The following is a 26,673-nucleotide window of genomic DNA, read 5'->3' as shown; positions in this document are numbered from 1 at the left end:
CCCGAGTACAGGATGACACTTCTCCCGAAATGCCCCCGATTCAGCATAGTACCGCGGCAGACATTCCTTCGAGCTCACAGCTCGACCTAGCTGTGATGGATTACCTGGAGTGGTTAAATAATACTCTCCAAACGGTTAACCGAAGGTTAGACCGTTTGGATCAGGTCATACCACCAGAGTCTGACAAGGCGGTGCCACCGCAAAAAATACTTGTAAGTCTCGCTAAAGCACAGAAACGGGAAACAATTCGACAATGAGGAATTCAAGCAGTTTTGCAATGAGCTAGGGATTCATAAAAAGTTTGCCTTAGTAGCAAGACCACAAACCAATGGTCAAGTTGAAGTTGTCAACAAGACTATTAAGCACACATTGAAGACCAAGCTTGGCGCAGCCAAGGGTAATTAGGCCAATGACCTCCTAGAAGTCTTATAGGCATATACGACAACTTTGAGAATCTCTACTTTAGAAACACCATTCTCTCTAGCATATGGATGCGAGGCAATGATTCCAGTGGAAGTAGGAACCGGTTCACTTCGGAGGGAATTTGTTAATGAGGCAGACAATGAAGCACTCTTGTGTGCAAGTCTGGACTTGGTTGAAGAACACCACGATAAAGCTCGATTAATGATAGCTTCCTACCAGCAGTAGGTAGGCATGGTAATATTCCCCGAAATTCTGGGGACCCGTCCCACCCTGCTCTATATGGGGCGGGGAAGCCCCGGTTTTTTAGAAGATAAGGGGCATTTTAATCCCTGTCCTCGGGGATAGGGCGGGGGTGGGTGATGCCTTTCCCCTGCTCAACGCCGTGTATAATATATAAACCCATATTTTCCCTATTTTCCTCACCCTAAACAATTGAACAAGAACAAACCCTAACCCATATTTATGTAAAATTCCATATGTTTAAACGATTAATTTAAGTGTTTGTCATGTGAACAAGAATTAACGATTGTGTTTCGTAATGCTCAAATTAATTTATGTTTATGTAAAATTAACGGGGCGGGGATGGGCCTCCAACATTCCCCTTTGGGACAGGGAAGGAGAATTCCTGTCATCCCTGTAACAGGGATGGAGCGGGGGTGGGAAGTGATTTTAAGTGTGGGGATGGGTATGGTGAATGAGATCCCCACCCCTCCCCATTGCTATGTCTAGTAGCGTGCAAAAAGATTCTTCGACTCTAAGGTAAGGAGAAGGGACTTTCAGGTTGGCAACCTCGTTCTGAACGAAGTCCTTTTTGGTACAAAGGAACCGAGCGTGGGGATACTGGGACACAACTGGAAAGGTCCACACCACATCGCAAAGGTAATACAACCTGGGACGTATCACTTTAAAAGGCTTAACGATTCCGAAGTACCGCGAACTTGGAATGCTGAACATCTTCGCCCTTATTATCAGTAATTCCGAACTCGCTTACAATTTCGATTATTTTTTTTTACTTGTAAACTTTTCCTTCTTGTAAGTGTTGTAAATAAGATTGTTCCGCTTCTTCTTAAAGAAAAACTTATGTCGTGATCTCAAGTCTTTTGTTAATGATCTTGTTCTTTATAACATTTTGCAAGTTCAATGGTCAGATAAGTCATATTGCTTAAATTATAAAAGTGTTATCACAAGTGACCAAGAGTTCCTTTTATATATTAAAAAAATATGTATAACAGGCGACAAGGAGTTACAAAAGCTAAAAAGCTGGGAGAACTACAAGGACAAAACAAAGAGCGATCATTGGTCTTCATTTCCAAGCTCCCCAAGCGTAACCTCCCGATCCTCTATATGATCGTCAGCCTCCGGATCATCCGCCCGATCTTTGGGAATGTTCAGCTGATCATCTTTCAAAGGAGGTTCCTGTTCCTTATGCTACTCCGCCTCTTCCGCCTAAAGCATGGAAACAAGGATGGACTGGTATTCGTCCGGAAGGTCAGAGATGTTCATCTCTAGGTTCCTTGGCTGTAAGCTATAAATGACTTGTATAGCCTGGTGAGCAGTCATCCTCTCGAGCTTGAGGTTTTGTTGTTTCATCTGCTCAATCAATGAAGCGACTCGCCCCTGAGACAACTCGAGGTCTGCCTCCATCGCCCTCTTCTGCTTCTCAAAGTTCTCCCACAGTTGAGCCCAACTCTCCCTCGCAGTCTTCGCGTGATCGGTGCTCACCTTCAACTATTTCTCTCTATCGCTCAGCTCCTTAGTGAGTCTTGCCATTATTCGTTGGAGCTTTTTGTTATCCCCATCTCTCTTTTCAAGCTCGACCTTTTGAAAGTCCGTAGCCTGAAGTGCAAAATCTCTCTCTACTAGGTACTGATCCACCTGGATATGAGCTGTTAGCCTTGGCATCCATGGCTGCGAGTCCTGCTTCAGCTTAGCATTCTCCTTATTTAGCTCATCGAGACTATCGATAGAGTCCATATCGATCTTTTGTTGGGCCACGGTCAGGGAGAGCAGGGACTGCATGGGAAAAAAGACAAAAGTTAGTTTCCTCTTCTCAAAACCATAAAGAGCTAAGAAAGTTCTCAAAGAGAACTAGTCATTTTACATGACTATGCAGCTGGAGCGCGGTAAACACTAGATCGGTAGGTCGGGAAGCCACGAACTCCTCAAAGGCCGAGGGAAGCTGGCATTCCAGCAGGGTGTACATTACCGGTTGCAAGGGCTCTAAAAGTTGCCCTAAGGAATCCAACACAAACGGATCTGACCCCAAGGGGACGGGTACATCCTTGACTTATTGCTTGCCCGCTCTCTTCTAGGCAACTGTGATCGCTCCCGCTCCTTTGCGCGAGCTCCCAATGGCCGCCAAAGTGCCAAAGGGGCCCATCAGGGGCATTCCGAGCAAGTGACGAGGTAAGGCTAAGTTATCTCAAGCATCACCCCGAAGCCTTCTGGCTTCGACTTCGTTTCCTCCTCAGCGGTCAATTGTTTCCTTTTCTTGGTCAAATGGCCCATAGCTTTCTGTTTCATGGCACGAGCAGCCACGGGCCAAGGAGCTTCTTCGCGTCGCTTTGTGGGTGGTCGTCTTTTGGCACCTATCTGTATCCCTCATGTGGGGATGGCACTAGGAGCAGTTTGGATGGCTTAGTCGGGTTGACCTAGGGGAATACAAACCCCCCCACCTTTATAGGTGGCTTTAGAACCCTTGGTGGCATGGTCGATGCACGCTATGAAAATTTGTTAGCAAAAAAGTCATTTTTGGTACAAGGTTAAAAGTTCTTCTGGATACGAAGATACTTACGTGCTGGAGCTTCCAAAGATGCCTCAAGCTGAAGAATTCGTGTTTTCGCAAGTTGGTAGTGGTCAGGGGCAGTTTTGCGTCACGACTCTGATCGGGTAAACAACCAAATGCCATGATACGGCTAAAATTTGCTAGATTTGACAACCTGGTCATCTTGTTCTCTGTGAAAAAGAAAATTTTCATTAGTCTTAACTACCAAAAGAGAGTTAAAGGAAAAGATAGTCAGTTTAGAAAACAAAGGGGAAAACCTATTCGGCTCCCTAAATTTACAAACGTCATCATACTCGAAGAAAAAATATTTGGTGTCATAAGCCGTAAATTGCTGGGATAACCAAATGTTCCTCCTTCGATCGTAGATCGTTTCGAGAGATAGAAGTAATTCTTGTCATTGCTTTTCTTTAAGTTGTAAGTGCATGCGAGTTCCAACGCTGTTAACTCACCAAGTTTATGTTTGCGGCATGTGATATACATAGAATCGCTATCATATACGCATTGAATGTCAGTTGGAATGGCGAGACCTCGATGTGGTCAAGGATCATTCTGATGAAGGGGTGAAAAGGTATTGTCACCCCGCATTTGAAGATTGCCTCTGAGATCAAAGCTATTCCCTCTAGAGGGTCCTGAGCGGTGTGCGACCTATGCTGGTAGACGTTTACATTGATCACAAACTGGTCTACCACCTTTTGAATCTCATCTGTAGTGGCTGCTGATAGCACCGCCCGTACGGGACCCGTCAAGGTGCTTGGGGGCTGCGAGTTGGTTCCAGCAGTTGCTCTAATCTCCAAAGCGTCCATTGCTCTAAAAGTCTGAAAAGGTGCGACACGAAGAGGTAACTTAGTCTCTGTAGGCAGTGTTTCGTACGACGACTTGAAAGAGTAAGAAAAACCCTAATTTTCCTTCCTTAGCCCCTAAAAACCCTAAACATCCTTGAGAACGAGTTCCCAAGGATCGGTGCCATAGGTTTTCGATTCTTAAGAGTGTTCCTTTTTTAACACTATCCAAGAATGTGCATCATCTAAAGTTTACCAAGCTTTCAAACCCACCATTGCTATGAAAAAACTGAGTTTTTAATAGAAATGAAAAGAAGAAAGGGAAGAGTATTCCTTACCTCTTGATTGCTAGGGATGAACGTTATGTCATAGCGGTGAGTGCGCATCAACTAGAAGAAGGGTGAACTGGTTTTTTTAGTGCAAAAAACTTTGTTTTTTCTCTTTGAAGATTTGAGTTATGTGAAAATCGTGAAGTGGAGTTGGGGTTTTATAGGGAAGAAGGTGAAGTTTGGTTTTCTTTGCAAGCGATGTTTAGGCGGGATGCGTTCCTAGCCGTTGGATGTGACCACGTGTCGCTGATCCTCGTGAAGGTAACCTTCACGCTTCATGAAGATCAATCGACGTTTCCCTTCGTTGGAGACACTGAACGTCAGCGTGGTTATCTTCACCACATTGAATGCGCCTTCATCCACATTTAATGCTTTAAAAGAGAATTTTGTTTCAGCATGACTCTCATTTAATGCTCATGGCTGACACTTATTGCGCAAAGACACATCTGTCAGATAAATCTTACTTTATTGATCAGGCCAACTATCAGGCGCAATGGATAACATCTGAAGAGGTCATTCAAATGAAACACTCTTCTCCGTGTACTGAGCTTGAAACGAAGTGATCTCCGATTTTCGGTGAGAATTTTCTAAGTTTTTTCAGGTCAAGAGCAATGGGCAAAGTTCAAAGCATGTTGGTATAGCACTAAGCAGGATCTGACCCCAGGTCGCTAAACCATTAAGGGATGTTCATCTCAGGTCGCTTGTGAAGTTCGCCAAGCCCACATCGTGACTTACACTTAGTTCGTTGGTCGAGTAAAATCATGAACTTCATGTTATTTCAACCGTTCTCCACTTGCAGCTCGAGCAAGTGATCCTCGAGATGAGTCAAATCATAGCATAATCATGAAATTCTCAAAGTTCAAGCCTTGAACCTTATGAACTGGGGGGCTTCTGTTATGCCTAAAAAATCAAGGCTGACGAGGGCTTACGTCGGCAATGACCAATCAGAGTTCAAGAAGACATTGTGTCGTCCAGGTGCTGCCACGTCGTCTAAGGACAAAAGAAGTAAGGTTGTCATCATCTTGACAGGTAAAGGCTTGACGGGTGAGTGGCTGGGAATCTTCCACTTGTCCAAGCTCTACGTGATTTAAGGATATCTTCCGTGCAACCAGCCAATAAGAAGTAGGGTAGGAATTGTATAGCACCTGCCCACTGGCAGACCCGTAATCATTACCCAAAAACCTCTTACTATAAATTGAGAGCTCCTCTCTCATTTTTGGGGATTCTAACTTTGATAATATAAACTCTCTCTCTCCCTCTCTGTATTTCTGTTCTCTCTGATCGCTACATGCGACCTGTTTGTAATCTTTCATAAATAAAAAGACAGTGGACGTAGGATTCGTTGTGAGCATCTGAATCACTTTAAAAATTATCTCCCTTTTATTTATTTCATTTTTCAGTTTACGTGTAATTTCTAAGTCCGCTTAGCACTTTGCACGCGCGAATAGTTGGTATCAAAATCGAGCATCAACAGTTGTCATGATCTGTCCCAGAATGGTAATTATACATTTTAAATCTAAATGTTGTATCAAAATTTTAAACTAACATTCTAATTAACAAAAGAAATTAATGCAGCATATATGCAGGGGCAGACCCAGGCCCCTGCCCTCAACTTTTAAAAAAAATTTGCAAAGTTTTTTTCTGAAAGATTAAAAGAAAAAAGTTAAAAGTTAAAAAATGAAAAAGTTACATTTTGTCTTTTTCATATTCAACTTTTTCTTCCGTAATTCCCAACTTCCCTTTTACATGACGACTGAGCTCAACCTTGAACCAGAAATTAAAAAAATCTCCCTCTCAACTTCTCTCACTCATGTCTCCTGAAGGTATTGGTAACAGAAGAAATATTCCTATGGCCATTCTTTGCACAACATCGACAACATTTTTGAGCAAGTTGCAATACTTTATCTAGATTAAAGATCGAGATTTGCTGGTGGATTTGTTGGGTATGTATTATATAGTCATCCTCTCTTACAGATGTTTTTATTTATTTATTTTAACTCTACAATAATATTTCTATCGACAATTTACACAAAAGAATAAAATTTTCAGAATCTTGTATGAGAAAATTGACCAAAATTTTGTGTTTTAGTACAAAACTAACGTCATAATAAATGTACGTATGTCTTGATTTATGATTATCAAAAGTGAATATATAAAAATCCCCCTCTCAACTTCTCTCACTCACGTCTCTATCTCTCATTGGATGCAATTAAATATTTAAATGTATCATGTCTGGTATGTTAAATAGGTGTGTTAAATTAAAATATGTCTTATGTATCATTTATCATGTATTTAAATGTATCATGGTTTGTTCATGTATCTTATTCAAGAGAAAATTAAGTTGCTAAATTAATTAGTTATATATATATAGAAATCTCTTTCTCTCTTATTTTTTGGATCTCATTTTGGTACTAACTCATTATATGTTTATTGGATTTGGAATCCAAAACATTAACAAATAAATTATGATATCCAATTATTTCAAGAGACTGAAAAAAAGTCTAGCAAAAAATGTTGATAGAGACTCTACTGATATTGAGGTTAATCAAACCTCATTAGAAGAAAAAGCCCCACAACAACGACAACAACACCAACTAAAGAAGCTCAACCTTCAATCGGGGTGTTCAATTTAGATGAGCTTGAAACTGACCCAAGATTGAGGATACCAATTAACGAGCTTTGTTGTACTGACAAACAAAAAGAGAAAGTTCGAAGAGCATATTTGTTGAAAGGTCTTTGCCAACCTAAAGATCATAACTTTCATTTCACTCCTATTGGAGATAAAAAGCGTAGGTTTACATCAAAGTGGTATAAAGAAGGTTCACGTTGGATAGAATATAGTGTGGCAAAAGATACAATCTTCTGTTTGAATTGTTATCTTTTCAAACCCGATTATGGTGACCACATAAGTGGTGAAGTTTTTGTGAATAAGGGATATAATAACTGGAAAGATAAAGCAAAAGTGAAAAAACATGTTGGTGATCATTCTAGTACTCATAACTAATATTATGTCAAGTGTGTTGATTTGATGAACCAAAGGCAACACATCGATATAAATCTTGCTTGGGTGTCGAAAAAGGGCAAATTGGACTATCGCATTCGCTTGAATACATTAATTGATTGCATTAGATTCCTTTTACGTTAGGGATTAGCATTTTTTTGTCATGACAAGTTGGTTGAATCTGAAAATCAAGGTAACTGTATGGAATTATTGAAGTTTATATCCAATCACAATGATGACATAAAGAAAGTTATGTTGGGAAATGCTCTGAAAAACCATCAAATGACGGCCTCCAAAATCCAGAGGCAACTAACTAGTGTCTGTGCTCATTTGACGACCAAGAAAATTATTGCAAAAATTGTGAGAGATAAACAACCGTTTTCTTTACTGATTGATGAATCTCATGATGTGGCAGTGAAAGAACAAATGGCTATTGTTTTTCGCTATGTGGACAAAATAAGTTGTGTTATTGAATGTTTTATTGGGATTGTGCATATTAAGAATACTTCTGCAAAGTCTTTGAAAATTGCAATAGATGTCTTTTTTGTAAAGTATGGATTGAGTTTAACAAGTCTATGGGGCCAAGGTTATGATGGAGCAAGCAATATGAGGGGTGAGTTCAATGGTTTGAAGACTTTGATGTTGAGAGAAAATAAATTTGTTTTCTACATTCATTGTTTCTCTCATCAACTCCAATTGACGCTAGTTAAAGTTGTAAGTAAACATTCAGCATTGGGTGAATTTTTTTCAAACTCTTTCTATTTATCAAACACTATAGCAGCATCTTGCAACCGCAAAAATCTTTTACGTGATAAACTGTATGAATATGTGATATCATTGATTTCTAATTGTGATATTCAGATGGGACGCGGTTTGAATCAAGAATGCATTATTAAACAACCAGGAGATACACGTTGGGGTTCACACATAGGGACAATTCATAGTGTCATAAACTTATTTTCTTCTGTTGTTGGTGTGCTCAGAGTGATTGAGATTGAAGGAGATGATTGACAAAACAAAAGTCAAGCAAGGAGTTTATTACGAATCATGGAGTAGGGGTGTGCAAAAAAAACTGTTAACCGAATCGAACCAATCTTGAATTTTCGGGTACCAAAAAATTCGGGTCTGTTTCGGGTATTTATTATGTGATACCCAACTTTTCGGTTCGGGTATCGGGTATTCATTTTAAGAAAACCGGGTACCAGGTTTATTAAGAAATAAAAAAATAAAAAACCAAGTTTTTAAACCTATTTTCTTTTAACTTTCAAAGAGCAAGAGACAAAAGCCCTAAATCTTAAGTATTTAAGTTATTAAATTAAAAGTTAATTTAGTATATGGAAGAAATTGTATTCATAAATTGAAATTTGAAATGTAAAAAATTAAAATTCATACAAAGTTATGCAAATTCGGGTCATTAACCGAGTATCCGGTTTTTGACCCGAATATTCGAGTACCCGAAAAAATGGGTACCTTAAAAGCGGTTCGGTTTGCAGGTACTCTTTTAGGGGTACCCGAATATTCGGGTACCTGGTTTTTTTGGGCAAAACTGGTTCGGGTACCCGGTTTTGCACAACCCTATCATGGAGAATTTTGAATTCGTCTTTTTGTTATTCTTGATGAAGAAAGTATCGGGAATCACATATGAACTGTCAGAAGCATTACAAAAAAAAGATCTAGATCTTCTTAATGCCATGCAGTTTGTACAAATTTCGAAGCGTCAATTGCATAAATTGAGAAATGAAGACACTTGCTTCGACATATTGTTGAAAGAAGCTTATGATCTGTGTAAAGATAATGACATACCAATCCCGGAGAATATGGAAGATAATTTTGGGAGGACAAAACGAGGGATTGCGCCAATTACAAATATATATCATTTTAAGGTGGAATTATGTACACAGTTTTAGATAACATTCAAAAAGAACTCAATAATCGTTTTGATGAAGTAAATATGAGGTTGCTTCAGTGTATGACAACTCTTGATCCAAGTAACTCTTTTGCTGCATTTAACAAAGACATATTACTTGAGTTTGCAAAGTTCTATCCTGCCAATTTTCCTCAACACGATATTTGGTTACTCGATAATCAACTTGAAAACTATTATAAGGATCTTAGCACCAACGACAATTTCACTCATGTTGATGGGATTGCCGATCTTGCAAAAAAAAAATGGTTGAGTTTAAGAAGGATGTTGCTTACGACAAAGTTTTCTTGCTTATTAAATTAACACTGGTTTTGCCCATGGTTACTGCAACAGTTGAAAGGGTGTTCTCAGCAATGAATCTTGTTAAGAATACTTTGCGTAATTGAGTGGAAGACGAGTGGATCAACAATTGCTTAGTAGTTTACATTGAAAATGAAGTTTTTGCTACAATTCAAAATGAAAATATCATTGAACATTTTTAAAACATAATGAAGCGGAAAATCGTGTTACATTGAAAATCTTCAGTTATACTATTCTAACTTGCTTTCATCTTTAAATAATCAATATTCATATTATTTAGATCTTTAGGTATACCATTCTAACTTGATTTTTGGGTCAATATGCAGAGGATGTGTGGATCTTTAATATAGACGGTCGAGTTAGAATGTTAACGTCTGGATCTGGATTTAGAGTGATTGTAATCCATCTCTTTGTAAACCTTTGTGTATTTTACTTTTGTTAGAGTTGTGATTGAGCTCTAAATTTGTGTAGAATATTTTTGGTGGATTTGTGGTTGTTGTAAACTCTTTTGATTATATTGGATTTAAGTGGATTGTTAGATTCCCGTGGTTTTTTTATTTCTTCACATTGAAGATGTTTTTCCACGTCAAAATTTTCTTGTGTTTTCTTGTGAATTGGATGTTATTTTCTTATGTTTTCACTACTTGATTGGCAAACAGTGGCAGAGCGACGGGGCCCCTAGGTAAAAATCCTGGGTCTGCCACTGCATGTATGTGAAGGCAAGGCCTACGTATCTATTACCTACTCTTCCTTGTTACAGTAAGGTTGTTTGGATTCATCAGATAATTAGTCTCCATTCTTAAGGCTTGATGCAGTTGATGGCAAACTGAGAACTAGTCAATTCACTACGCAGTGGCTGTGCAGTTTCGGCAATAGATTGTTTTTAGCCAACTGAAAGTCAACTCAAAATGGCATCCCCACCCCCCAGCTAAAGCTCTTAAATAAACACAACAAAGACCCAACACGTAAACTTCCTGATAGGTGAGACTACTCCATTTAGAATCCGACGGGGCAACATCACGTCGTAATTAAAGGATGGGTGTTTATATTACTACAAAAATCTCAACACTTTTCTTTGGGATTTTAAAAGATGTAACCACTCACAAATAATTTAAGATGTATACATATGATGAATGTTAGAACATGCAAGTGTCGGAGATGCATGGAATGATAGTTTATGGAATCGTACAATTGAAATTTAATGAAATAAAGTAAGTATTGGCACATTCTGGTCCCTGCAACAAACTCCCTGTGATATAAATTAAAATCTGTTTCCTCGAATACGCGGCCCATGAATTACTTATCAATTTCACGATGCATATTTACAATCTACGTACCCAAAAAAATACAAACACCATAACTTGGTCGTACATTAACCGTTGCAGTTGGCACGTCCAGGCCTGGCCTGGCTACAGAAACTTGCAATTCATAGCATACATCATAAATATTGATAATAAAACTATAAAAGTGCTAGGTGTATGAGCATCTGTAATGCATTTATAGTGGAAGATGTGGTCCCATGTCCTTTTGGCCCACACCAACTTAAGGGATGGGCCATTGGCTGTTATACTCAGTGGCCAATGCGTTCTGCAATCTGGAGTTGAACCATTTTTGTCGTATTTTCCTTTACTACAAGTGGGTCATTTTCATTTACTCACGGAAAACCCGAGAATCGTATATATATATAGCTAGGCTGTTTAAACTTTAAAGGTCGTAAAATTGTTTCTGCGTAGTAAATTTGTATTAAAAACTTGAGATATGGTAATGGAATCTGTATTTTACTATATACTTCCAGTACGGTAGTTTTAATAAAATGATTAAATGAAATCTTGGGGTCAGTTTATTTTGTTAGTTTGGATAGGATTTTGAGAATGATATTTGATAGTTGAATAAGGTGAGTATTACGAGGTAAAATTTAAAAATTCACAAAAAAACCTCTTAGGTTTGCTAATTTAACTGAGCACCCTAATATATAAAAATTTTGTAAAATGATAAAAACACCCCCACCCATCCACCCACAGTACAAGATTCTAGTCACCACTGCAGGAATCTGGCCGAAAAATGGCGTTACGACGCAAACCGGTTGGATCTGGCCGGTCGTGCATCGATATGGCCTTTTCCAGCTAGATCCACCACTGATCTGGCCTTTGATGGTCGCAAAAGACCAGATTTGGTAGTCAGCGACGGCCAAAGATATAGTTGTCATTGTCAGTCAACGATGGCCATTATCCAGTGTAGATCTGATCGAAAAAGGTCAGATCAGTGAATTACCAGCTATTTTTTGGTCGTTTCTACGTCGTTGTGACTGATTTTGGCAACCACCGAATCTGATAACTATAGGTGGGTGAGGGTGTTTTTGTTAATTTTTAAACTTTTTTTCTAGAAGATGTTTAATTAAATTAATAAACTTAAAGGGTTTAAAAGTAATTAAAAAATAGAATAGTATTTCTCAAATAATAAAACAAATAAGTATTTTGATAATATGATTTGGAATATGGGTATGAATAACAAAACAAAACAGAGCCTTGAATATTCATATTCTCCAATTACCGTAGCTCATAAATTAAGTGCTGCAGTTTTTTATACTAAATCAGTGTTAAAAGTTTTCTAATATATACTTCAACATCAATGTTAATATCTCCCAATAAATACGTGGCTTCCAAAATATTATAAAAGCATATGGGCCACAAGACATTGATGGGTAGAAAAAATCATTCATGACATAACAGAATTTTCCAATCAACTTCTACCAACTGCAAAACATAAATTAAAAAGATGACATACGACCGAATAATACAAAACGAAAACCAAATAGACATCCTCAAGAAAGAAGCCAAGCAACCATTGCATTTTGTTTTTCATAGTCTTTATCTTCCAACTTGTTACTCTCTCCTTCCCACAACCAAGTTATAATTTCATCTTTTTCATTAAATTGCTCATCATGCCCTAGAACAACATTTTCCCAATCCCAGTCAATTCTAACATCATCAAAACAAGAAGAACTACCTAGATTAACAGTATTACTCTCCGCCTCTTCCCAGCTGCCTGACAAACCATTTGAACAACTTAAATTTCTATCTTCTATCTCCCCACTGAAATTCAAATCCATTAAACAATTTTCTCTCTCTGCACTCAAGGTCAAATCCCCATTTGGATCTAGTAGTCCGTTGTCCATAACGTCATTAAAACACAGCATCTCACCATCAATGCCTTCATATGGTCCTAATATTTCAGTCTCTTTCTCATCACCAGTAGCGCACAACATTGAATTACCAATTGGTCTGTCCTCGCTAGGGTATAATACTTGCTTCTCTCTCTCGTCAATTGAACCCAACATTTTTTCTACAGTAGTCTCTCGATAAGGACTCGGCAAAGCCAGGTTTACAATCTCCTCGTCTTCTTCGAAAGGATCCAAAACCAAGCAACCTTCGTTGGCACAAGACCATGTCTCTTTCTCTCTGATTAGTGTGGCTGGCAGGGGTATAACTTCGTCGACCGAAACATTTTCGATGTTTCGCTTTGTCGAAATACTTATATCTTTCTGGATATAACTTTTGTTCTTCTTCATTGCCCATCTACTTGTTCTACCCCCTTTTCGTTTGGTTGTAATAGCGTCAGGCTTGGCCACATCAGCTGATATGATCCCTACTGTTTTGCCAGAAGACCTCCAGAAAGTGTGAATTTTTCTACTCAAATGGGAGTTCCAATAATTCTTTATCTCGTTATCCGTTCTTCCTGGTAAATGGCTTGCTATCAAAGACCACCTGAAGGGAAATCAGAAGTGTTAACTGTTAAGCTTCTTGACTTTTCATACGTCTTACTTGGTTACTCTATGATGCAAGAGCAAAACAGTACACTCAGGTTTACCTTTGGGAAAAAGGGTGAAAAAAAAAAAAAAAAAAAAATCAACTTAATTCACCGGGGTCCTTATTATTTAAACGTCCCATTCCGTCAAAAGAGAACGAGGGTGAGTGTACTCCCCAACTTACCGGCCAAATTCTTTTTAAACTACATTATCGTTCATTAATATTATTTAAAATTTAAGGAGATCATTTCTAATTTAAAAAAGTATCTTTTATATAAATAAAAAATATCTTTATTAATTTTTAAATATAAAGAATAAAATTTTTATTTAAATTCAATAGACTCTTTCAATTTTAATTTTAACAGAGAGCATATATTTTAAAAAAAGAAAACTTAATAGAAGAAATAAATTATAAATAAAATACATAGAACCTTTTAATTTATTATTTAAAATTAGAATAGAGAACGAAATTTGACTCTCTAAATATGAAGAGTCAAACTCATTTTTTAATTTATTTTTAAAGAATAAAGAGTTTATCAAACTCTTATTTTTATGTATAAACTCTTTATAATAAAGAGTTTTAGTTATATAAAGGTTTTTTTATAAATATTCTTATACTTTAAAACTAAACGAAGACGTGAAACAACCTCTGCTTTACTAGATGAAAAGTGATAGTTTCTCACATCAATTATTATATCATTAGTATTTTAGTTAACCGACAAAGTAGAAAGTCTCCTTTTTATATTAATGTAATATTATTCGAATCCAAGAGTTAATATAGATATAATAAATCTAAAAGGTAGATATACTAAAGTTTTTAATTCGTTGACATGTAAGAAATGTCAGCATTCTAAATACTAAAATGAAAGATTTTCAGATTGGAATTAAAAGATTAAAAGATGGATAAAAGTTAACAGGTGTATTATTCTACGTATATAAACAGTGTGTTAATTTCTCTTTGTTACTCTGTTTGTAACAAGTATATATTAACGAGAAGAAAAAAAAACTAAGAAAAGAAATAACATACTGCTAGTAATATTGGGGTTTCACAAAGATTTTTTTTTTCCTAGGAATGGAAGAGGAAACTCACCGGTTTCCCAAAGAAGCATGCAACTTAATGATGGTATCTTCCTCTTCTGGAGATATGCTCCCCCTCTTCAAGTCAGTTCTCAAGTAGTTTATCCATCGCAGTCTACAACTCTTTCCGCATCTCAATAACCCTTTAAACGCCGGACCACCATCAGAAATTAAAATAAATAACGTTAAAAAGTCAAATAACGAGCAAATAGAAGATCAAAAGTGAAGTCCACTTCTGTGAACAACATTTTTTTTACCTGCATTCTTGGGAAGTGACCTCCATGACCCTTCTCCATTTGTTTGAATATACTTCATCAATATCTCATCCTCTTCTGCTGTCCATCTCCCCTTCTTTAATCCCACTTTTTCACAACACGGTGCTCTCCCCATGATTCTAGATATACATAAACTACAAAGAGAACAAGACGCAAACCATAAATGCGAATGGCCAAGCGTAGTTTAAAACGCTAAGTGGAGAGAAGGCAAGTGTACTACTGTGAGCAAGTTGATGTAGTAGTCAATGTATTCAGGTAAGGTAACGAAAGGTAAAGCTGCAGGTTGAATTTATATATGAAGACAATATAGATGTGGGACACTGGAGGGAGATGTTTATGTGGTGAGAGATTGTGCCACGCGTGCTCCAAAGTAAAGACCACGGTCGTGGCATCTCCACCGTCGAGAGCCTCCTGTGGGGATTCAATCCCCCACGTCGATACCCTTATGCCAAAAATATTTTGTCCCTTCGTTTCTGTCTTTGTTTAAGACTGAACCCAAAGCTTTCTTATTAGCTTTCATTGCTTCATCTACACTAGGTACTTGAATTAACCGCTTTTTGCGTCTTTTTATTTGAGACTTAAGAGTCAATCGAAAAGAACTTCACAGAAAGAATTAATTCTTTTGAAAAAATATCTCATTTGATATTTTACAATTCATCAACTCTGTAACAATTGGAGCAAAAACATACCAGGAGCTCAATTAATATTATGGGACGCCTTCCCTTCAATTATAACCAGAAAGTAGTATGATAACCCGCTTCCAATGCTCAATTTAAGTTTGGGTACGGCTCATAGGTTATTTCATAAGCTGTTGTAAGATTATTTGAAAATATTACAGCCCAATAATTCGTTAACGTACGGTAATTAATTGCGATCACTTAAATTAAATCATGCACATTGTAATCGTTGACAGGCGGATATACATCGCCATCACCTCAAAACTTGAATATGTGCCACTATACCTAATAAAGTTGCTTCTCGACATATCACGCCAATTAATTGCAAAACACAGAAACGTATCTGTTACTGCTTTTTCAATTTTAAAGTGCGTTCCAGTGCTTTCTAGGCATGGCAAATTGGCAATGGTCCCTGAATCCCAGGGAACGTCCCGCCCCGCCTTATATGGGCCGGTGAAGCCCCAGTTTTTTCAGGGATAGGGGCGGAGGTGGGGGGTGTTAATATAATGCTAGCATTATATATGATCAATCATACCCTTTGTAACTAAGCAAATGTTTCCATTTACTGCCAAAAAAGCAAGTCTGCTATTTGTTTTTCCAAGAACAAATAATGGAAAATAGAAAGAAAGCATATTTGATCATATATCGTTTACAAAATCAATGGATCAATAATAAAAATTAATTTTCAAAAATAATTTTTCAGTTGTATGCATTGCAGCATCGTTCAAACAAATTGATGAGATATCACACCACAGTGCTGGATGGTGATCCAGCATTCTACTTTTCTAGTGGCCCATTTTTTTGTATTTGGCATACAATGTTCATCATAAAGCCGCGTGTTTCCCCAGTACCACCCATCTTGTTTGTTTGTTTCTTTTAAGATATATATATATAATATAAAATAAAATTATCTACCCAATTATTAGACAGTTACATGACATATCGTGAAAATCCCTCGTTTATTTGTACACACGAGAATGATAGAATTAGCATAACGTCATTTTGCTTTCAGCTTGAATACGAGGCTTAGGTATTGTCGTCAATCGTAAAATTTAAAAATCTTATCCATTAGGGGTCATTTAAATCATATAATATTTCATTATAGGGGATATTATAATAACAGAATAAAAAATTATCTTACAAATTACTGAAAATATTTAGAAAATATGTATGGTTGGTTCGAAAAAATTGGTGAATAATATGTTTGGTTTACAGGATAAATGGGTGGGTATGTTATATAGATTACTAAATTACCCTCTTTTTTAAATATTAATATATTATTATTTTTTGAATAATCTGTTTTAACCCCCTACTTTTCAAATTTTGCAAAAACACCCTAGCAACCAAAAATATTTTAAACTTAACAAAAAAACCCCTACCCACCCCAAGTCATTGCTGGCAGCCAGCCACCACGGTCGGCGTTTGCCAACAGTGCCACAAATCTGGCCATGATGCCAGCAATGCCATAGATCTGGCCATGGCCGTTTCATGACCATAGATCTGGCTGTTTTCAACCATGGATCTGTGATCCATGGTCCGAAAAGGCCTCATCGACGCACAATCTGCCATATATGGTCGATCGTACGCCATTATGGTGACTTTTGGCAGTCTTCGACGACACTCCACAATGGCTAGCAGTGGTGGCTGGTTTTTGGGTACAATGGCATTTTTGTAAAAAATGACAATAACAAGGGCAATATCGTCCAAAAAATTTAAAATGTGAGGACAAAAGGGTTTGCATGAGTGAATTGGGTGTTTTGTAAATCTTAACAAATATAAGGCTAATTTGGACCAAATGCTCAACTGTTTAAGGGTAACATGGGAAACAAAATTAGATTACCTAGAATAAGTTTTAATTACTTCTCCCCCCACACCCCCCACCCCCCCAACCAAAGGTATTAAGATTCCTGCCAATTTATCCCCCAAATGTCACTGTTTGTTATAAAATATTTCGGGAATAATTTTTTACAAACTAAGCAAACATTGTCATTTGCTCAATTTTAAAAATATTACCCCAATTATCTAATATTAACCCTATCCAAACGGCCCTTAATGTATGGAATGTTACCCTAAATCTTTATAGCTTTGCACCCTCTGGTTTTAGATGTAATTCAAACCTTTTCCTCAAACACACTCAGGGGCCGTTTGGATCGAGTTGATGTTATATAATGGGGGTAATATATTTTAAATTGGGTAGATAACCATGTTTGATTGTTTTGTAAAAAAAATTCCTGGAAAAAAAATGTCAAACAGTGCCAAATTGGGGGTAAATCGCTGGGAATAATATTACATGGAGGGAGGGTGTTATTAAAATATTACTTCCGTAATCCAAATTTTTGTCCAATTTTGCCCCAAAACAGTGGACAATAATGTAGACAAAAATATCCTTGGCTTTGTTAATATTTACAAAACACCCAATTTGCACAAGAAGACGAATTTGTCCTCAATTTTTTAATTTTTCGAACAAAATTGCCCTACTTATTATCAATATTTTCATAAATGCCACAAAATATTGGTGTGCCCATATTATTCTCACATATTTGCATATTGTGACCAATATGCCCTTTTATTTCACTAAAAAATTCTTAGCCCTAATATACATTTCGACCGAGACTCTGCCCTAAACCTCCATCGCCGCCACTGGTCTTCTTCTTCTCGAGCTTGTTCGCGACTTCATCACTTCGATCGCCATTTTCCGGTAAGTCAAATGCCCTATTTCCATTGTATTTTTCATTTTGGGTTTGTTTTGCGTTCATTAGTCTAAGATCTTGCTCTTGCCTCTACCGTTGGTCAACCATCTTCGCCGCAGCGCCTTGGGTCTTCGTCTCCATCCGTTTGATCCAGACAGCACTCCATTCGCCATTTCTGGTAAGTCCCTCGCCCTCTTTCCATTGTATTTTTTGTTTTCTGTTTTGTTTGCGTTCGTTAGTCTAACTTCTCTCTCTTCCCTTTGCCGTTGGTCGACCATCTCCACTGCAACAACCTCGAGTCTTCGTCTCCATTTGTTTGCTCCCGACAATGACTTAACAATAAAATACTTGGCTAAAATATAAGAAAATGAATTTTGTTAATTGATCATTTCTTTTATTAACCAAACACCTTAGTTGTTTATTTTTAGTAATCGTATAAAGGACATTTTAATAAAATGTAATCAAGACATCTACTCTTACAACCAACCAAACAAATTAATTAGTAATATAATTAATCATCCCAATGGCATTCTAGTAAAAAGGTATTTCAGGACTAATCATCCCAATGGCATTCTAGTAAAAAGGTATTTCAGGACATTTGTTATTACTGCAACCAAACACATTAATTATTAATATATCTCAATTGAACCAAGCACAATAATAATTTAAACCCGACAATATACAATGTAATATTTCTTTCCAGTAATCTTATTATAAGATAAAAAAACATTATATGATCCAAACGCCCCCCAATAAATTCTGCCATTTCACATATATATATATTGAATTAAAAATCATTTCAATTAATATTTATATAAAAATCCAAGATAGAACAACACACCACTCATTCACTCACCTTCCACCCACCGAAGCAATCCCACCATCCTGAAGCCAAATCCCAAAACCATTATATTCCCTCAAGTGTATGATAATTGAAAAATCCTATAATTTTATAAGGAAATTAAAGGCAACTGTTTTTAATGTAAACATAACAACCTCTTTTAAGTATGGGATTGAATTAAATCATAGATTGATATGATAACCAATCACTATAGTGTTACAATGTTATCAGACTTGAAATTTGGGTTGGGCTGAAAGTCCAAACCCAAACAAAGATTCCTGAGATAACATTAACCTATCGCTAACCAAAATCAAAACCCACCTAAGGTTTTGAAAATATTAGAAATTCACCAAAAATTTGACAACCATGTATCAGAATTAATATAGAAAAGGTAAAATAATCAAACTACCTCTACTATAAATAAATCAATTAATTAAAAAAGAAGCTTAACACCGCCACTTGACAAGCTCACGTGGCAGATAACTATTGGTTGAAACAACCACTAGCTCACGCTGATTGGCCAATATCTACAAGGAACACGTTGCAAAAGTTAGTCGCTAGTCAAGTCGTTGCCTTGCCTCCTACTTCGTGTTAAACTCCACGCCCAGTTTCAGGGACTCTAGACCAGGGAGAAACAAAAGAAGGAAAAAAAATAAAAAAACAGAATAATAGAGAGAGTGAGAGGAGTTTTAGCGAAGAATTGTGATCTCTTTTGCATTCTTGATTTATAGATAAGAACATATTCTCAAAATTTCACAAGATCTTAAATTAAACCCTAGATTCGTATTTTTGGAGGGATTTTTAACTCTCTCCTGATCCGTTTATTCATGGCGCATCAGAGGAAAAAGCTTTTGTTCCTACTATGCGTTCTTTGTTACGCTCTTACCACCATTTCCGGGTACTAATTCTTTTAAATGTGTATCACTTTTTTTCTCTTTCTGAAAAATGTCGCGGTTAACCTGAAATGTGTATTTTGAATTGTTGCAGGAAGAGCTATTATGAGATATTGCAAGTACCGAGGGGAGCATCAGACGAGCAGATCAAAAGAGCGTATAGAAAGCTGGCATTGAAGTATCATCCTGACAAGAACCAGGGCAATGAAGAGGCTAACAAGCGATTCGCTGAGATTAACAATGGTAATTTTTATTCTTGTTTAATTTTGTTATGATATATATTATTTGGAATTTGGAAATAATAAATTTAAAATATTTGGCCGGTTAATAGCTTACGAGGTTTTATCCGATAATGAGAAGAGAAATATATACGATAAGTATGGAGAAGAGGGGCTGAAACAGCATGCCGCCAGTGGTGGCAGAGGTGGAGGCATGGGCGTCAACATTCAAGACATTTTTAGCTCGTATGTCATTTTGTATCCTTTCATTTTTTCCATTCATTCAATCGTGAAAATTTTCTATTATTGCGTTACCTAAACTTTGTATTAATATGTAACTACTAAAACAAGTAATCACTGAGAAGGAATTTCTTTACTTTAGGCTGGAGTTTAATTATCAAGTGCGCATTTACTGCAACATTTTATTGTATGGAATCTGTGGTCTTTTGTGCTTAGGTAAATGTCAGAAGTGCAACTATAACTGTATTAAGCACATAGCTTTATCTATGTATCAACCTTCGTTATTAGGTCTTTGAACATAACTGTACATAGTACCAAATCATTGCTACCAAACATAATTCGGATTTATCCTAAGTTATGCTAGATTTCTAGAATGTATTTATTTCTTGTAAACTAACATCATTTTTCTGTTGTGCATTTTTTTTCACAAGTAGTAATTATATTAACAAATGTAACAGTAACACTATTAAATTTTGGTTCAAGAGTCTTTCATTGCTGACAAGATGATGCTTTTTACTAGTTTTTTTGGTGGAGGTCCAATGGAAGAGGAAGAAAAAATTGTTAAAGGTGATGATGTGATTGTTGAGCTGGATGCAACACTAGAAGATTTATACATGGGAGGTTCACTGAAGGTAAGAATTTTGCATGTACAGGGGATTTGTTAGCTGCCATAAGAACAGTCTAAAAAGATCTGTTGGTCTCATATAATGTAAGATATAAAGTTGGTTATAATTTTTATTAAAGAAATTTGTCTTGTGCGTATGTGAATGTTACATATCTAACACCTTGTCTGAGGTTTTATTGGTGGGACAAATTTTTATTTTTTATTTTTTATGAAGCTAGAAGATAGATAAATGACACTATTAGAAAATTAAAGGGAATGTAAATTAGTTAATTTTTTGTTTGTTTCCAATTGTGATATTTGTGGGATTCACCAGGTTTGGCGGGAGAAAAACATCATAAAGCCAGCTCCAGGCAAGAGACGGTGCAACTGCAGAAATGAGGTGTATCACAAGCAAATTGCTCCAGGGATGTTTCAACAGATGACTGAGCAGGTATATATACCTCTTGACAGTTTTGTAGCAAGGCTTACGAAATTTTATAATCTGCCAAAGCAAAAACATTGTTGGACACATTGCTTATTAGAAAGTTTGGCTTTTCTTTCTTATATATTCCCAGCTTTGTTACATTCTCTATTATTATCTTTCAGGTCTGTGAGCAATGCCAAAATGTCAAATATGAGCGGGAGGGATATTTTATCACAGTTGATATTGAAAAAGGGATGCATGATGGACAAGTAAGTTTTATACCGTTCATTTTTTATATGTGAGATCATTTCTTGATGTGGAATTTTATCCTATGGGGCATATAATATTGTTGTTCCCTTTTCTTTTTTCTCCTACACACCCACCCACCCACACACCCACCCACCCACACGTATATGCCCCTTTGAGTCCAAAGTCCAGCCAGTATCCTTTTCCCCAATGCATGAAACTTAATGATCTTGCCCTGGGAAACTTTGGAAGAGTTGATTGAAAGCAATGACCTTACTGTGCAGCCCATTCACCCCCCTCCCTACTCTAGTGCATTATCATTTATCAAATAGAAAAGGCAATTAGATTCTCTGCTCAGCTAAAACGCTTGAGGGATACTCAGAATGATGAAAGCTGTACACCTTGTTTGTTTACTTATGATGTCTTTCAGTTGTAAAACTCTCCTGATTTATTTCTGCTTTTTTACAATCTTGTATAAATTGAATCCAAATTCATGCATCTCTAGTCCACAACTAACAGGAACTTTTCTTTCACAGTATCTATTAAAAGTCAAGACAGTTACTTTTTACTTTACTATTCTTGTGAGAAGTTGAAGTTTGCCTTGTTAGACCATAATGACACCTTCTGTATGAGCGGATTGTTCACTTTATAGGCTTGCACTCTGGTGGAATATATATGGGCTAGTATCAGTAGCATTTTTTATTTACAAAATTTGTAACAGAAGTCGTGAATCATTAGTTCAACACATTTTTATTTGTCTGTGTAGATTTAACATGTACCATTCACAAGGCACATTAATACGTCTTCTTAGATGTAATTTCAATCATTCAATAGTTCAAAAGTTTGCTAAAGTTTGTAGAGAACATGAGGTGCTATTATTCGTGCCCATTTATTGTTTTTGTATTTTTCACTAGCCTTTTTTTAATTCAAATGTGTGTTTCAGGAGGTGGTTTTCTATGAAGATGGTGAACCAATAATAGATGGTGAACCTGGAGATCTGAAGGTTAGTGTTTAACCCTTGTTTCTAATTTGTCTGTTATATTCACTTTGCAACAGATGATAACTCTCACACTCTCTGCAGTTCCGTATTCGCACAGCACCCCATGATACCTTCAGAAGGGAAGGAAATGACTTGCATACAACTGTCACTATTACACTGGTAAATCTCACTTCTAGTAATATTATTATCAATTTATATTTTGACAAGAGTAGGGGGTACTTATCTCTTTTTGAAGAGAACATCCAGTCTCATTGGAGTTCTTTTTCTTGCTTGCCTCCTTTAGGTTCAAGCTCTTGTTGGTTTTGAGAAGACCATTAAGCACCTTGATGAACATTTGGTTGACATTAGCTCAAAGGTAAGCGTGAGCATGACCTTTAAACCATTTGATCCGACTGTGGTTACTGATTAAATGAGCTGGGAGGGGATCAACTCTCAAACTTATTTGATGACATACTTTTGTTCCTTCTTCAGGGAATCACTAAGCCCAAGGAAGTGAGAAAGTTCAAAGGGGAAGGAATGCCATTGCATTATAGCAACAAGAAAGGAGACCTCTATGTGACATTTGAGGTTCTATTTCCCACATCTCTTACAGAGGATCAGAAGAAGAAGATCAAGGAAGTTCTTGGCTAGGATATAGAATTAAAATGTTTCTTTTTGGGTTCTAAGGTATTCCCAGTGTAACATGACAAGATTATATAGGAAAACCAGGAGCTAAGGTTTTACTCTCTCTCTTCTTTACCCCGTTTCCACCGTTCATTAACAAGTAGTGCAGAGCCTAAAGATGTCTTTTTGCTGTAGTACTTTCCGTTGTCTTTCATACTGTTGGCCTCCCTGGCATAATATTTTTTGCCCATATGAGCTATAATGAAAATTGCGAGACTAAAATTAATTTATTGTTCCCACTTCCTACTATAATCGGCGTAGTTTTTTTCAGTTTTACATCTACACTTAGGCGGCATATGCTTTGGAAGCCTTCTTCGCAAGGAATTGATTGCTTTGGACGAAATAAAACTGAAAGAAGGCAAAATTTCACCGTGCTTCAATACATGTTAGCTATATAACATATAAGCTTTGGTTCTCGTGGGACTGTGTTCATCTTCCGTTCTTCATGACGTTCCATAGCTATGAATTGGTTAAAATATCAATATAAAAAAGCTCCAGAAATTTAAAAAAACTGTAGCTTGTGAAAACAGAGCAGTGTGTTATTCTAACAAGAGAAACCCTGAGATAAAGCACGCATGCAGTAAAAGAACCTCACGGCTCAAGTATTTACTAGATTACCTCACTGCTCAAGTATTTATTAAACCTTAGCATACTAACTTGGTAGGAGCACCCCTTTCCACTTTACATACAAACAAAACAATAGTTTCTAAAAGGAAAAGAATCTGCATGGCTGATGGCACAACTATCCTCGTCTTCAAAACATCTTTAGGTGTCACAAATCAATCACTCTATTGATGCCAGCTTTTCTTCATCAACCTCAAATGCTTTTCTGTTGTTGAGCTCCCTTGCATTGACAGCAGTTCTGTACAGCGGTTAAGTTTCGGCAAATCCTGCAGGGTCAATGAATAAAATTTCAACCACCAAACTCCCCAAACACAATAGCAAGAAAAATACAATTACAATGTTACCACCCTCCCTATATCCAACAAAAGCAAAGAAATATCTCGTACTAAAATCTTTCAATATAAAAATTAATTACAGGGCTAAGATTCTTTTACGGTCTAGAAGAAATGGGCATTTGGGCACAAACAACAGGATTTTTATTCAGAGGAAGCTTATTGAAGGTGAATCGAAGTTTCTTATGTTGAATAAGAAGAAAATAATATGAAACCCAATTGGGAATATCAACTTCCATAATAAACAGGGAACTTAACAAGTCTCAGAAAGATACCTTCTGATTAATACAGAAAATCCTCAACTGATAACTTTCCCCTCTTTGATCCAATATCCTGTGCTTTATGTGCCTGTAGGAAAAGGGCATTATAGCTATCACACCTACCATGCATCTAATCAGAGAAAGTGAAAGTACTAATTGGAAAGAATGCATACCAAATCTGTGACATTCCACAACTATGTCCTCACAAGTGCCACAGTTTCTGGAAGCGGCTGAGTGACACAAAACAAGAAATTCATACATATATCAAGCTAGACAGAGGAAAAAAAAAAAAAAAAAAAAAAAAAGAGGAAAATGATACATACACATTCAAATCATTAATTTGACATCTCTCAACAACACAATTCAAGTGTCCTAACCGTTAGGAAAAAACAAAAGTTGAAGAGACATAAATCGCTACTTACATTAGGATCATCGCCAAAACCATACACCATGTGCTGCACTGCAGTACAACAAGTGCATGAATAAAACTACAAAAACAGCAATAGAATTCCACAAAAGAGGTTTCCACTAATATAAGAAATTTAAAACAAAAAGTTAAGGCATTTACTCACATCTTTTGAAAGACTCTCGCTTGCGCTTAAAAGAAGTTGTTTCATTAGCGGCGAGGATCCTGCTTTTGATTTTGATGATTGCCCAGCAGAAGAGTTGCTCATTTTGTGCACAATGTCTCTCCCTTCACTACCTGTCACAAAATCAATTGCACATCGAACCGTAAATACTATAGACTACAAAAATAACTGAATTATGTAATTTCAACAGTAATATTAATACCACATTCCCGTTTGTTATGCTAATTTACAAGCAGTAATCATTCTTCATCTCACTAGCTCTATCATACCTATAACTAAAACCCTACCTTCCTCCAAAATCTGCTATCATGTTCAAATTAAACAAACATCTACAATTTACATAAGACAAGAAAACAGATAAATCAGTTTTCTTCTATTTCTTAAATTAAATTGGTTAATTTCCAGAAACGGGAAAGAAAAATCAAAACCCTAGAAAAATTATCGCAATAAATCTTACAACATCAAGATAAATGGACAAGAACCGATATGACAATAAATTTGCTTGTATATCCGACTTCTTCTATCAAAGAAAGAACACGTGTATGAAAGAAACGCTTTTTTTCTTCTTTCTTACTTAAAAATGTATAAATATATATCCTGTATATTATAGATTACCGTAGAGTGCCGAGCTCCGAAACAATCGATTGAAGAAGTTTAAAGAGAGATTCAGTAAAGACTAAAAGCATCTGGATATTTATACCCAATTCTCTTCTCTATTCATGCAACGCCCCGTTTCGCCTTTTACAAATGAGGGTCATTGACTCATTGTCATGTAATCGAGATAATTGTATTTAGATAACCCCTTATTCTGACGGACGTTAACCTAAGTAGGGGTAGAACGGGTAGTTAACACATAGAAATCAAATTAAATAAGAAAGCCTAAACCTTGAAAACCTATCTTTTCCAAGTAATTCTAAATTGGTTTTTTTTTTTTTGGTTGGGTGGGGGCGCTGTGCTTTGTAAATATTGTTTTTTGAGTTTGATAATATTTGGCTTATTATTTCTGCCTATATTCCCAATCCTATTCTCCAAAATAATGTTTAGCACATTATTCCAAAAATATTATCCTATTTTTTTAATTACTTTTAGACCTCATAAGGTTATTAATTTCATTAAATACCCCCTGAAAAAAAAGTTTAAAAATTAGTAAAAACACTCCCACGACCCATACTTGCCAGATTCCGACAACCACCGTCGGTGGTAGCCGGAATTTGTACAACGGCCTCTCTGCCAACCAGAAATGGCCGGAAGTTCACCGATTTGGCCTTTTCCGGCCAGATTTGGCAGTCAACGACGGCCAAAGATGGTCGTCTTTTGGCATTTTTCGGCCATTGCAGCCACAGCAGGCCGTAGATCTGGCCTTTTCCGGCTAGATCCGTGGTGGATCTGGCCGAAAAAGGCCATAATGACACGTTACGATACAAATCCAACCGATCTGTGTCGTAACGCGATTTTTCAGCCAGATTCCAACGGTGGTGGCCGAAATCTGGCACTGTAGGTGGTGGGGGTGTTTTTATCATTTTATATATTAGGGTGTTTAATTAAATTAGCAAACCTATGAGCTTTTTCATAAATTTTTAAATTTTATCTCGTAGTACTCCCCTATTCAACTACCCAATATTATTCCTAAAATCCTATCTAAAATAATAAAATAAACGCACTCATTGGTGTTT

The 26,673-nt window shown here is 36.7% G+C and overlaps 3 protein-coding genes and 1 pseudogene across 3 annotated transcripts; 2 read left to right on the top strand and 2 right to left on the bottom strand.

Annotated features, from left to right (window-relative positions):
* Window positions 1–7,518: 7,518 nt before the first annotated feature.
* LOC116132431 (zinc finger MYM-type protein 1-like) lies at window positions 7,519–8,328 on the top strand. Its single transcript, XM_031418076.1, has 2 exons — window positions 7,519–8,031; window positions 8,179–8,328. The coding sequence occupies exons 1-2, from the start codon at window positions 7,519–7,521 to the stop codon at window positions 8,326–8,328; spliced, it is 663 nt and encodes a 220-aa protein (XP_031273936.1).
* A 3,900-nt stretch (window positions 8,329–12,228) lies between these two features.
* On the bottom strand, window positions 12,229–14,936 carry LOC116132440 (transcription factor MYB111-like). The gene is made up of 3 exons (XM_031418084.1): window positions 14,681–14,936; window positions 14,437–14,566; window positions 12,229–13,305 (listed from the first exon to the last, which is right to left on the bottom strand). The coding sequence occupies exons 1-3, from the start codon at window positions 14,811–14,813 to the stop codon at window positions 12,363–12,365; spliced, it is 1,206 nt and encodes a 401-aa protein (XP_031273944.1). The 5' UTR covers window positions 14,814–14,936; the 3' UTR covers window positions 12,229–12,362.
* Window positions 14,937–19,483: 4,547 nt separating this feature from the next.
* LOC116132441 (dnaJ protein ERDJ3B-like) lies at window positions 19,484–23,421 on the top strand. The gene is made up of 10 exons (XM_031418086.1): window positions 19,484–19,804; window positions 19,894–20,042; window positions 20,131–20,263; window positions 20,778–20,889; window positions 21,196–21,312; window positions 21,468–21,554; window positions 22,475–22,534; window positions 22,613–22,690; window positions 22,815–22,886; window positions 23,003–23,421. Exons 1-10 carry the CDS (start codon window positions 19,734–19,736, stop codon window positions 23,159–23,161), a joined length of 1,038 nt encoding a protein of 345 aa, XP_031273946.1. The 5' UTR covers window positions 19,484–19,733; the 3' UTR covers window positions 23,162–23,421.
* Window positions 23,422–23,773: 352 nt separating this feature from the next.
* On the bottom strand, window positions 23,774–25,752 carry LOC116132442 (annotated as a pseudogene).
* Window positions 25,753–26,673: the final 921 nt, after the last annotated feature.

The sequence above is a fragment of the Pistacia vera genome, unplaced genomic scaffold, assembly GCF_008641045.1.
Source record: "Pistacia vera cultivar Batoury unplaced genomic scaffold, PisVer_v2 Contig252, whole genome shotgun sequence".
NCBI classification, from domain to species: Eukaryota; Viridiplantae; Streptophyta; class Magnoliopsida; order Sapindales; family Anacardiaceae; genus Pistacia; species Pistacia vera.
This window is presented reverse-complemented; position numbering and strand designations above follow the sequence as displayed.